Source organism: Acartia tonsa, chromosome 1 (genome assembly GCF_053477335.1).
Source record: "Acartia tonsa isolate MP-2025a chromosome 1, ASM5347733v1, whole genome shotgun sequence".
Lineage (NCBI taxonomy): Eukaryota > Metazoa > Arthropoda > Copepoda > Calanoida > Acartiidae > Acartia > Acartia tonsa.
The window spans coordinates 16,872,901-16,886,535 of record NC_137260.1 but is presented as its reverse complement, the minus strand read 5'-3'; the positions used below and the strand labels follow the sequence as shown (position 1 = coordinate 16,886,535).

Genomic DNA, 13,635 nt, shown 5'->3' with positions numbered 1-13,635 from the left:
AGTTTCTAACAAGTAACAAAACTCCCCCCCCCCCCTTATTTTTTAAGAAAGGGTGCTGGGGTAATGATTGTTTCTTTTCCTGAAAAACCAATTTAAATATAACCTTACCTAACTTAGCTTAAGTTAACAATAAAGACAATAAAAAAATACATACCCCCCCCCCGCCTCAATTTGTTATTTTCAATTTGTTTTAAAATAAGGGTGTAGGGGGATTGTTCTTGAACTAATTAAAAAATGTATCAAATCCTTAAAAAATATTCTTTATGCTTAAAATTAATAATATATAAGACGATGAACTATTACTTGATATAAATCCCCAATGATAGCTAACAATTTCCCCTTCGGTAGATTAAAATCATCGCAGTTGAACAGTTGACTCTGTGAGTGCTAGAATTTGATCCAACCAATCAAAATTCAATATAGGTACAAGGTTTTGAAGTCTACAAATGAAAGATCGTGTTTTCAGACTTTATGTGCCATTTGATTTTAATGTAAAACGTTCAATTCTTTCCCGCTATTTCATAATTAAAATACTATTTGGATTTAAAAATAAAAAAGGTAGGCAACTATGAATTAGCTTGAAACAAGTCGGCAACCCTTATTTCAAAATGCGCAAAACGCGGCATTTGTAATATGAGCTTGTAAATCAAAACAAAGATTATTTTTTGTGTTAAAATTTAAATAATGAATTCTATCTTTTTGTATTACTTTTTTTAAAAATAATTTTATTTTAGTGGTTTTTTAGATCTTTTAAAATGTCAGGTTCGAATCCTGGCGGTTCCAAGAATGGAACAAATAATAAACGGAAAGGTAAAATATACAAGTTCAAACAATGTTTATTTTTTATTTCAATGAATGAATTAGTTTCGGCTAGTTATTATAAAATATTGGGAACAAGCTAATAATATACAATTTTGAATTAATTATCTTACTAAATTGTTGATTCTTCTAATAATGTGTTTTAAGTACGTATAATCGAAACAATAAAGAAGAATATATAAAACCTTAGTGTTTTAATTTAAGGTAGCGCGCTATTATGCTATTGGGTATCAAATTTCCAATATTTGTTTTTGTGAAATAATTCAAGTTCATTAAGTACTTCTTATTTGTAGTATTGATGGATGTGGCTAACCTGCGTCAGCCAATCAGCACAACAATCACTGGCATGAAGCAGGCCATCAGTGTCCTCAACTCTGGCTCTGTCGAGGCCAAGAACGCGCTGCTCCACGAGTCCAACGTGATCTACGAGTGTAGAGTTTGTCTCAGCATGTTCAGGAATGGATTTATTACTATTACACTTGGATCTTACTCTAATTAAATGAAAATTGTATGTGGCTAAAATAACTATCCTCAAATCCACTCCCTTTACTCAATGCCCTCCCCTCCTAATGGATGAACGATCTTACCAATATATAGTGTCCATGTTAGCAACCTAAACTTACGACAATTTTTCCCCTGTCATAATATCCACGTATAGTCTATATCCATTTGTTCAGGAGTATTGCCAACTTGGTGGCACACAAACGTAGTTTCTGTAGATTAAAATCTTGCTCAACTCTTCATGTTTATCCTGATAAAAATGACTTAAAGGTAATAATAAAAAGTTATATAGTTAAGTGTAATACCTAATCATTTATATTTTACAATAATGTCTTTTGGTTAACATTACTATAAAATTAATTAGGTATTTTATTACTCGAAAATTAATACCTAGGTATATCAAAAGTAAATGTATTAAACATTTGGCGGATATTTAGGCTAATAAAATATTTATTCTTGATACTTATGTTTTTCTAAATCTAAAGTAAAGAAACAACATTTTTTTCAAATATTAAATAGTTAGCCTATTTTTATATTTATATTCAAAGGAGAATGAAGAGACTATTGTATCTGTGGAACAGGAGCTGCCAACAGGAACCAGTGATTCAGATACCTGGAATTTTGACAATTATTCTCCCAGTATGGAGCTTATCAAAACTGCGGGACTTCTAGAGGATCTATTGTCGTCCAAATATACGCCAGATCAACTTAATCCTAATAAGTCAATCTTAGCAGTGACAAAAAAGCTAAAGACAATGGCTGAAGTAGCCTCTAAAGAAAATGTCTCAACTCTCAGATGTGATAATAATAGGGCTATAAATACAAATGATTCTCAACGACCAGCTAAAATTGTGCTAGAACCTGTGTTTAACACAAACAATGCAGTTTTTCAAAGCTGGAAAGTTAGCGAGGGTGAACCCACTCAGAAAGAGTTAAACACGGAGCTAAATTCATTCAGAGATAATATTAACCATGTGATTATCAAAGGTGATTCTAGTTGCTATGAAAGAAGTGACGATGCACCTTTAGAAAGACGTTTTCCGTGTAGTTTTTGCGATTCAGAATATGCCCTTTTTCATTCTCTTAAAAGACATTATGATAAAAATCATACCGAAAAACATGGCGATTTTGCATTGCATAGAGACAAGCTTATGAAAATGGCTTTTTACAAAGATGTTACAAGTGAAGTATCAAATATGGATAGTTTGCCCCTTAGATCTCCTATCAAACCACTTAAAGTGAATGTATCAAGGAAGAATATAACACAAGAACATTTGGATGATATTGTCAATGAAAAGGCTGTGGAAATCCAAGAAGTTCCCGAGGAAATAATACCCTCCCAGGTGCAAGAAAAGATTATGGAATCTGTGGACCGGCGCAATGTCCAATGCAAGCAATGCTTCAAAAAGTTCCGCACAACTAAACTTGTCCAGCAGCATGTAGCTAACAAACATCTGCAGTTTAAGAGATTCAAATGTACACTTTGTGATCATGGAGCCTGGGTGAGGGATCATGTACTTAAGCATGTGGAAAATAACCACAGAAAATCTAACAAAGATGTTATTATTGAGCAGCCATTTGAAAAATATTTTGTGTTACCCTCCCCTGCCAACAGCCCTAAAAAGAATGGACAGAAGGGTGTTAAAACTCCCCAAAAGTGTTTTGAAGTGAGGCTTAGCCCAGTGAAAATGTTGCACGACAATCTTATAAGTCTTGACAAGAAAGAAAAGAGTCCGTCAAATTGTTCAAGTTATGATAGTGATAATGAGCTTGTACCATCAAGTGTGCTTACAGGTAGGCTATTAATTGACCGCTTAGTGATAGCTTTCTGGGTGGGTGTTCAAAAAAATATTTCTGTCTTTTAATTTAATACCTATATACCTGTTTTTTCCCCCTGTACAATCATACATCAGAATATTATTTATATTTCTTGATATTCACCCCTGTATAGCTATCTAATAATGAAGTAATATATCATTTAAGGCTTGCAGAATCAAATTCGGATATCTATAGAAGAGGATGCCAAGCCCAATTCCCCAGAGCCTGAAGAGATAATGAAACCCCGAGTGAACAGAGGACCCAGAGGGCGCGCACGAGGACCAAAGAGAAAAAGAGACACAAGTGAAAGTTCTTGCGACAGCAACCAACAAGATAAGATCATAAAGAATGGTAAGTTTAGTACTAACATAGACAGATGTTCAGAAAATATTTTGTGTTTACATAATTATCTTAAAAAGTGAGTGAGGTAGGTATATAGGATTTATTTAGAAAAATAATTAGGGAAGCTTCATTTTTACAAAGAACAAATCGTGCTTAAAGGCAAAAGACATAAACACAAACATAGTATGATTAAAATTGCTGAATATCAGATTTTTATTCCATCAAGCTCGGGACCTATTCAAAGCTTCCCTGAAATCTGTTCAGTTGTTAATGAAAGACAATAAATCTTGCCTAATATTTCATGAAATAGAGCAACGATTTCTTAAAAAATATTTCGTGTGTTTAACTTAATATTTTTAACAGGTGTAGGAGTTAATGGAAGTCCCCAGCTGCTGATAGACACCCGAGCTAAACAAACTAAGAGATCTCGCTCCCCAACTAAAGCCATGGTAACTTTGTCTTTCATTTAGGTATTGGTAAGTAGAAATGATAATTATCATTATTTATTTATTATGAATAATTTTATTTGTGAACTAAGACACTGAAAAGAAACTATACTATTGAATTTTTGTAATTAGCTTGAATGGCACGATGAGAAGAAAGTAAAACCATCCTCCAGATCCAAAGCTAAAGGCCCCCCAGAGAATAAGGAAGCTAATGTCCACAAAGTTAGAAGATCTTTCTCAAAATAAACTATTATAAGTCATATTATTTGGGAAGCGAAATATGACTGGAAAGTTGTACGCAAATTTTTTTTTGTTTATGAATGATGTATTTATTGATCTAATCGTTAGTATCTTGCCTCATTTTACTGGTTATTAATTCATTATACTCATAATTTAGAATTATATTTTCATGTTATTTCATTTCTCAGGAAGGGGTTGGACACTGGACTGTAAATCATACTGGTACCCAAAGTTTTATAAACACGTTATCTCATTGGTTTCTTTTAAAACTTATTTACTTTTGTTAGGTACAAACTAGCAGTTTCTCAATTTTTCCAACATTGATGTAAAGCTTTATAACTAGAACTAAGGGTTAATTTTTTGTATCAAAGTTTTGAGTAACTTACACCAATTTGTTGTCCAGTGTTTTACCCCTTGAGGTTCCTGATGATATTAATGCCCTTAAAGAAAGTTAACATACTTGTAAATAAAATAGAAAATTAAAAATGAGAGTTGCAATAATTATATTAATATTAACTCAAGTCTTAGTTTTTTTTGTCAAATACCTACTTGACTAAATCAAAAATGAATTTATCATTAAGAAAAAAATAATTTCTGAATCTATTTATTTTATTTTTTATTAAACATTTTCTTCCAAGCAGTCTTCTTCGTGATTGTTTTAACTATCTTATGTTATTATGTCCAAATTTTTTAGTATCCTTATTTTTTGGGCCATTTCTTTCATATATACCTAGTAATTTTATTTTCTATAGATTTATTTTATACATAATAAGCTAACAAAGCTTTCTATGATATTAAATGATATTTTTATATTTGTACCTTTGTAATTTAAAAATCTCTACTTATCTTTCTATGTGATGTCAAAATCTATCTAATTTCAAGGCGTTCATGCCAAGAATTAGAAAATATGTTACTATATTATCTAAGTCTGTTAAATACAAACAAAAAATTAAGTTAATGTAAAAAATATGAAGAGGGCGGATGGAAGGGTCCCATTTTGAAACCAGCAAAAAGGAACCAAGGCAATGGATATAGGATCAACGTGGATATATTGACAGGGGAAAACTTGTCCTCAATTTAGCTTGCTATTATGGACCTAATTTATTGTTTAGTTCGTTCATCCAGTAAGAGGGGAGGGGATAGGGTAAAGGGGGTTGGATGGAGGGTATCGTTATTTTAGCCAGCTGCGAGTATTAATTAACCAGAGTACATGGAAACCCGGTGCAACATCCAAGTAATACTATATCCTTTACCCAGCCTAAGAAAAAACTATAGCAGAGTGATATCTTAAGATATTGAAGTACAATGTGGAACTATGAAAAAAAAAAATAAGGGAATTAACCATCATTTTGCTGAAGTGTTAGTTTCTAGTTACTTTGCTAAATTAAAGCAACTCTACCAACCAATAACCATGTGCTGTATCTTTTTAAAACTGATATCCTTTATGTTGGTTTCGAAATCAGAACCTTGCAAATTTGTTTAAAGTAATTCTTAATAATATTTGTACCGTTATAATAATAATATTTTATGTATTTTTCAATATCATATGCAGTAGTTATGCCTATATAATTTCATTATTTCTTATTTGTTTGCCTAATGAACGTCTTCTTAACACGCAATCCAATAGTAGGTACTTTGTTGTGTTGGAAAATAAATCCAGATATCTTCTTCCAAATTAAATTTTTATAAATGAAATGTTTAATACTATTAGGTATACGTATGTATAAATCCCCAAGCAGTTCATGAACAAATAATATAAAAAAGGTGTTTTTTTTTCTTTCTTTCTCACTTCCAAGACAATTAACAAATATTTAAGTTCTTACAGGCTATCAATAACAGTCCATTTTTGTTGTAACCTACCAAAACATGAATTAAAATAATATATGCTAAGAATATTTAATATATAGTGACAAATATGTATACTGTTAATTAATATTGTAGATTTGAAAAATGAAATAATGGGGATGAATATGAGAAAGATTTCATGTAATCCTGATGTTATTTTGGGTAAGTTTGGTATTTTGTTCTCTAGGTAGATAGGTATTGATTTTCTTGAAGCCTTAATTTCTGACATTTTTTATATTTGGTTTAGAATAGAGAAATTTTTTTGCAATTACTTAACCTTTCTTAAAGGTAAGTAGCATATGGTAGACCTAGATTTTCTTTAACTTATTTTCAATTTGAATGATCAACTTTTGTTGAGTAGCCCTTTTCTACTTAATCTCCGTCATTAACCTAAAATTTTACCAGCCGTTTACGAGGTCTTTTTGTACATACATGCATTTGCCTACACTCGGTTTTTGTGTAAAGGATAATAAGGAAAAATTTGATTTCATCTAAAGTTTTGGTTTTATTCAAAATATTTAGTTACCTAGCTACCTAGTTATACAAATATTTAATACTAGCTGCTTGAGGACCTTAGGGGCACTTTTGGTAAAGGAAGTCGACCTTTTACTCTCAATTTTAGTTTTCAAAACAATAATACCTACATAAGTTTTCTCATCGGAGGAAGGAGTTACCTTCCCTGGGACCTAAAAGAAGCTTTGCTTCCCTCACCCTGTAAATGAGACCATAGATATTAGGTTAGCGAGATACTTCGCTACACACAGACAGAGATACAGATAGACATCCTGTTCCTTTTTTACAAGGATACCTAATGTTTTTATATCTAGAGCACATAAATGATTTGTACCAGAGAAATATTCTGCCTGATCTCGATATTTTCTGCCAAGATGGTGTTTTCAAATCATACAAGTAAGATTGATATTTATGTAATATTATATAATAATCATACTAGCGGCTTCGCTAGAAAAAAAAGTACCTAGGTAACTAAAAAAAAAAAAAATTGGGGGGGATTTTTTATTTTTGGGGGGGTTGGAGGTGTTACCCACCATGAAAATAGCCTAAAACCACCACAGGACCAGTAGGTATATTCCCTGAAGAGTAGAATCCGATCGGTTCAGTGGTTATCGAGATCTTAAGGGACGGACGGACGAAGAGACATCATTCTACTTTGTATTATAGATAGCATGTATGTTTGTTTGTCTAAATGAAAAAGGGTGTGAAAGAGTATGAGGCACTTTAGAAACCAAACCCTAAACACAAAGTAACTTAACCAAAAAAAGATCTATATATGTTTGAGGTAGGTATAATGTGTAACTGTGAAGAAATAGCTGCAGAAACACCGCTACCGTCAAAAAAACACCTTTTTTCGCTGAATATTTTGTCTTGCTTCTTTCTCGATAAATTAGACGATTTCAATCATCTGGTTTGGAGACAAACTTTTTTTTAAAGTGTAAAGTGAAAATATAAGAGCTGTTATCCGCTCTTTTTTGGTTGAGTTCCTTTGTGTTTTAGTTTTGGTTACTAACAGTGTCTCATCAACCTTCCCCATTCGTTAAGCTTCGTCTTTTTTTCAGATTTTCAAGTTTTCATTTACTTAGCTTGTAAATTTATCAATGTTGTATGGGGCTTGTTTGTTTTTAGTGTAAAAACAAATCTTATCTAAAATATATTCTTTTTACGTAGAACATTATTCGTCGCCTGCAGTGGACTTGTTAAAGAGTGTTTATCCAGTGACGTGAATGAAAGCTGTATAATCCTGCCAAATATTTCTATCTGGGAACTAAGGGTAAGTTATTTTGAGTATAGTCCCTTTCGTGACAACGCCTCTTAAGAGGCATTTCGTTTCTTTTTCACAGAAGCTTTTGATAGGTTACTTTAGGTTAAGTGATTGCCCCGTAGGGTAATGTAATTGGCCCCGCAGGGTTAGAGCCCACCGCAGGGGCTAGAAATAGGAGAAAATCTACCGTGAAAATAAATACGACGAAACGCCCCTTAAAAGGCGTTGTCACGAAAGGGACTGTACCCGTTATTTTTCTCTAACCTCGATTTTCTTGAATGTAATGGATATGATTGATATGTAATGTGTAGATCAACCACCTAGATTTTGAGTTGAATAGGGATATACTAAGATCTATATTGTAAAGTCTTTAACCTTTATTTAAATTGGATAGTAGGGGTACCAAGATATATTTTTGCAATACCTTTCTATTTGATAAAATCTAACATAGATTTTATTTTACAGGTGTTCCATGCAACCTTATTAAAATTAAGAAGTTCACCACAAAATGAAGAATTAGATGCTGTTTTGAAGGTCAGTTTTTCTTAGTGATCTTAAGGAATAAGAAAATAATGTTAATTAAAACTGTAAATTACAGACTGGCCAGAGTGTACGTTTTGTACGTTACGCATCGAATCTGTGTACGTTCTGGACGTTATTTTGATATGTGTACGTAACGTATTTTGAAATTTGTATTTTTGTACGTTTTACGTTTTTTTAAAAATAATAAGAATCAAATATTAGCAGAAAAGTAATTTGTATGTTTTGTACTAAAATTTTAACAAAAACTATAGGTGTATTATATTAAATAAATTCAATAATATCTTCAATTTTCATAGAACAAAAATATGTAGGTAAATTAGGTAAATTATGTTATTAGAACTTATAGTTTAAATTTATGGATTTGAAATAAATGTTCTATAGATTTAGTTGAAACTATTGAACAGAAAAAGATATGCAGTTGACTAAACTCAAGTTTAAATGCACTTCATGCAACTACCCCTTTAATAGATTTTACGAAATTTTTTTTTCAAATTCTTTATATATATACTTAGGTAAATTTTCCGATATATCATATGGTGCTCAGTTTAGGATTAAAAAGTCTTATTTTGTTGTATTTTCATTTATTAAAGAATAAGAATCAAATATAAGTACCTATAAAAGTATTTGTATATGTATTTGTATTTGTACAAAAAGTATTACAAAAATAGTATATTATCTATAATAAAAAGTAGAATGATGTCTGTCCGTCTGTCTATCAGAAGCTTAAGATCTCAGTAACCACTGAACCTATTGGGCTCTACTCTTCAGGGAATATACCTAATAGTCCTGTGATGGTTTTAAGCTATTGTCTTGAGGGGAGGGACACTTAAAGCTTTTTACTTACTACTAGGATTAGCGGCTTCGCCCCTAGCCTCTAGAAGCTTCTTCCCCTCCTTTATAGAATCGTTTGTTCGAAATTTGTCAAAAAAAACGAAAAAAAATATTGTGATGATTTTTTTCATTTAGGTTTCGCCCCAGGGTGCGGAGGGGGTTTCCCCCACCCCGCTTATTTGCATTAGTTTACAAAAATAAATTGAGGGGTGGTTGATTTTTTTTGGAGGGTAGGGTTTCCCACACTCCAAGAAAATAGCCTAAAACCACCACAGGACCAGTATATATATTCCCTGAAGATTAGAACCCAATCTGTTTGATTTACTTTGTATTAAAGACTATAGTATTTTCTGAGATCTTTAGCATTAGACAAAATAACCCTATATCTTATTGTATGTATATCCTATAAATCCTTTTTTTTCTGTAGTGAAGAATCTCGCTAACTGCTGAACCGACATGATCTTTGTGAGGTTGTAGGCTATTTTCTCTGTCCTTCCATATCCCTTCGAGAACCTGTATTCAAGATGGTAGAAAAATAGCCTAAAACCATCTCGGTAACTGTGTGAAGTTTCCCTGAAATTGAGTTATCAATCGGTTCAGAAATGAAAATCTTAAGCATCAGACAAAAAAACTTACTACTTTATATAATAGAATATACTCAGTACGTAATAATAGGATGTATGTCTGTCTGTCAGTTTATTTGTACCAAAGGTTCTTGCTAACTTCTAAACTGATATGGTTCTCCTTTACAGGGTAGCTTCTCATAGGTCCTGGGAGAGGGTACAACCACCCTCCCAAGAAAAATCACTCTTAGAAAAAAATCACCACCCTTCCCCTATTTTTTTTTTTTTAAATTGAAATAAAAAAGGGGGGTGGTCTACTCCCCCCTCCCTCACTAAAAAATTTATTAGCAAAGCTACTCTATAATCACTTTGTCAGTCCGTTATGCTATCGGAGAAACGTGATTTTCTCGGCTCCTGTTTTTTGATTAAATAAGTTCACATTCTACATATTTTCATTGAGATTTGCCTTTTGGTTGGGGTGCTAGATCTATTCCTAGATTTTTAAGTTTTCATGGTTTTCTCGACTTCTATTCAAGATAGACGGCTGAAATTTTCAGGGAATAAATAAATTCACATTCTACATATTTTCAAAAAGTTTCTTTAAGGTTTGTCTATTTGTTGCAGTGCTAGATCGATTCCTAGATGTATAGGTTTTTGTGATTTTCTCTACTCATATTCTTGAAGGCGGTTGTAATTTTCAGGGATTGTATAAGTTTTCATTCTTAATACTTCCACTAAGTTTAATTGAGATTTGCTTATTGGTTGGGGGGCTGAATTTATTCCTAGATTTTCACGTTGTTAATATATATTTTTAACAAGGATGACAACATCCATAAGTAGCGAAGCACAAAATTTCGTGGATGGGACTGACGGTCATTGTTGTTTTCTTCAAACGACGGGAAATTTAATTTTGATATCTTTAACTGAAAAAATTTTGAAAATCAATTAATAAACACCAAAGATATGGGGGAAAATGTAAAAAAATATAAAAATAGCCAAAAACCTGCAAAAAGGCAGTCTGACCGTCATTGTTGATTTCTTCAAATGAGCGGAAATTTAATTTTGATATCTTTAACTGAAAAAATTTTGAAAATCGGTCCATAAACACCAAAGATATGGGGGGAAATGTAAAAAATATAAAAATAGCCAAAAACCTACAAAAATGCAGTCTGACCGTCATTGTTGTTTTCTTCAAACGAAGGGATATTTACTTTTGATATCTTTAACTGAAAAAAGTTTGAAAATCGGACCATAAACAGCAAAGATATGGGGGAAAATGTAAAAAATATAAAAATAGCCAAAAACCTGCAAAAAGGCAGTCTGACCGTCATTGTTGTTTTCTTCAAACGACAGAAAATTTAATTTTGATATATCTAACTGAAAAAATTTTGAAAATCGGACCATGAACACCAAAGATATGGGGGGAAATGTAAAAAAATATAAAAATAGCCAAAAACCTGCAAAAAGGCAGTCTGACCGTCATTGTTGTTTTCTTCAAACGAAGGGAAATTTACTTTTGATATCTTTAACCGAAAAAAGTTTGAAAATCGGACCATAAACAGCAAAGATATGGGGGAAAATGTAAAAAATATAAAAATAGCCAAAAACCTGCAAAAAGGCAGTCTGACCGTCATTGTTGTTTTCTTCAAACGACAGAAAATTTAATTTTGATATATCTAACTGAAAAAATTTTGAAAATCGGACCATGAACACCAAAGATATGAGGAAAAATGTGGAAAATAAAACATAGCCTAAAACCTGCTAAAAAGCCGTCCGACCACCATTGATGTTTTATAGTTACTTGTGCTCCTTAATGATGGGAATGTTGTCAAAAAATTTCAGCTTTCTATCTTTTATAGGAGCTGAGTAAATCCCATTTCCCCCATAGCGTTACGGACTGACGGACGGACAAAGTGAATTATAGAGTAGCTTCGCTACTAAAAAGGTTTAATGATTTATTTAAATAAGTTAAAGGCTTATTGTTTATGACACTATTCTATAGTTTATTTATTTTCCCAGATTTCCATCCATAACTTTTGAGCTATGCTACTTAAGGATCTTGTCATGAAAAATAAAAAAATGGGTTTTTGGATTCAACTCCCCCTAGTCAAGTTCCTCTAGAGACCTCCAAGGGCGTAGTCGCTGGTCCTTATAATAGATATACTTTGTACGAGTAACAGGATGTCTGTTTGTTTGTACCAAAGGATCTCGCTAACCACTGAACTGATATGGTTCTCCTTAACAGGATAGCTTCTCATAGGTTTTTGGAAGTTTTATAACTATTTTGAGGAAGAGTATCACCATCCACCCTCCCCCAAGAGAAATCGACTTTAGAAAAAAAATTACCTCCTCCCCCCAAAATGAATTTTAATTGCTCACTGATTTTAAGTTAATTTTTTTTCCAGATGTCTATATATAACTTTTGACTCTTTGAGCTTCGCTACTTATTTATGTTGTCATCCATGTTTTTACTTTTTCTTTTTAAATCTAAAATAAAAAAAAATTGGGTTATTGAATTCAACTTTCCCCTCCTCAAGTGCCCCTAGAGGCCTTTAGGAGCATAGACGTTAGTTCTTTTAAATAGAGTAATAGGATGTCTTGTGTCTGTCAGTCCGCTATGGTTTTCCTTTACAGGTAGCCGCTAGTAGACTTAAATGTATTGATAATAGATAACTAGGAAATTATTTAAGTTATTTTTATTAGGAATGTACGTTTTTTGTACGTTTTTTACTTTTTTTATGTACGTAACGTATTTTTTTTGTGTACGTTATGTACGTTTTTTATTTTCAAAATTGGCTGGCCAGTCTGAAATTATAATTATTGGTTAAAAAGTTTGAAAACTGAAGGTTTTAATAATTATATCAAAATTCAATAAAGTACACAAAGTTTTTAAGCAAACGAACTTTGCTTTTTTACCTAATGACCAAAATATTTTAATGTAACCTTCATCTGACCCTGAAGCTTATAAAAATCCTATTTTAAAGGTATTAACAACACTTGGAGTGGATATTGGGCAGTATCTGGCTGTCAACCTGGGTCCTGCTGCAGGCAATGATGGTGCCAGCTCTAATCTGGATATCCAGTGTCTGCATCTCATATCTGAACATACCAAAATTGAAAATATTGAGGTAACATATTTCAAGTTAAATCCATAGAAATATTAGTCATAATGATTGATAGTAAGAGTAGGGAGATTGCTTTAGCCTAGAACAGGCGCAACTCATTACCATCATGTACAGTTAGAACTTCCAGGCAAAAGCAGTGCAATCAAAGAATTGGTTGTCTGTAATAGTTCGGGATGTAAGAGCCTTGGGACTGGCCCTACATTGTCACAGCCGTCTAATAAGTTATTGACGGTATAGCTAAAAATGTAGACATCTACTTCTTGTTCGAGTCGAGTTACAAAAAAAATTTCAATAATACTACTGCCGCGTGTCAGAAGCGTGACATTAACAAAATGTGGTGACAGGCTGACTAACATACCCGAATAATGATCATTAAGCAGCTCCGCTTACAACAAATATCATTATTTTTAGGAAGAAGATGAGAGGAGCATAATAGTGCTACCTGAATCTCTAGAGATAATACCTGTCCAGTCACGCAGTCAACAGCATACCCTAAGCATTATTTCACAAAAGTAAGTTAATATTAGGGAGGAAGTTAAAATTGGATTGCAAATTATGTCGGTACTCTAAGTATAATGACGTTATCTTAACTGTTGTTTTAAAAACTTTTGGTACTTCTATTAAAATTACTAGTGTCCAGACTTTTCAACCAATAATTTCAATCCACATAAGGGGTAATTGTGTATATCATTACATGGGATGTATATCAATTTGTCGCCCATTGTCTTATCCGCGAAGATTCCTGGTTAATTTGCAATGTTACATTAGAAGTGATTTGTTTCAAT

The 13,635-nt window shown here is 32.4% G+C and overlaps 2 protein-coding genes across 5 annotated transcripts in view; both read left to right on the top strand.

Annotated features, from left to right (window-relative positions):
* The first annotated feature begins 697 nt into the window (after positions 1–697).
* On the top strand, positions 698–6,108 carry LOC145313879 (uncharacterized). 4 transcript variants are annotated; one of them, XM_080153534.1, is made up of 8 exons: positions 698–810; positions 1,113–1,277; positions 1,499–1,590; positions 1,869–3,114; positions 3,304–3,489; positions 3,844–3,929; positions 4,059–5,125; positions 5,652–6,108. In XM_080153534.1, the coding sequence occupies exons 1-7, from the start codon at positions 756–758 to the stop codon at positions 4,170–4,172; spliced, it is 1,944 nt and encodes a 647-aa protein (XP_080009660.1). In that variant the 5' UTR covers positions 698–755; the 3' UTR covers positions 4,173–5,125; positions 5,652–6,108. The 4 variants fall into 4 exon arrangements, with proteins under 4 accessions (XP_080009660.1, XP_080009675.1, XP_080009667.1 ...); XM_080153549.1 differs by lacking the exon at positions 5,652–6,108 and having other exon boundaries at positions 3,844–3,950; positions 4,059–4,667; XM_080153541.1 differs by lacking the exon at positions 5,652–6,108 and having other exon boundaries at positions 3,850–3,929; positions 4,059–4,360.
* The window catches only part of LOC145313906 (uncharacterized), a 24,262-nt gene continuing 16,705 nt past the window's right edge, over positions 6,079–13,635 (top strand). Inside the window, exons 1-6 of the mRNA XM_080153566.1 lie at positions 6,079–6,173; positions 6,839–6,920; positions 7,695–7,797; positions 8,254–8,322; positions 12,710–12,853; positions 13,262–13,362. Coding sequence (XP_080009692.1) covers positions 6,125–6,173; positions 6,839–6,920; positions 7,695–7,797; positions 8,254–8,322; positions 12,710–12,853; positions 13,262–13,362 — 548 coding nt within the window. The 5' untranslated portion in view covers positions 6,079–6,124. The remainder of the gene's footprint in view (positions 6,174–6,838; positions 6,921–7,694; positions 7,798–8,253; positions 8,323–12,709; positions 12,854–13,261; positions 13,363–13,635) is intronic.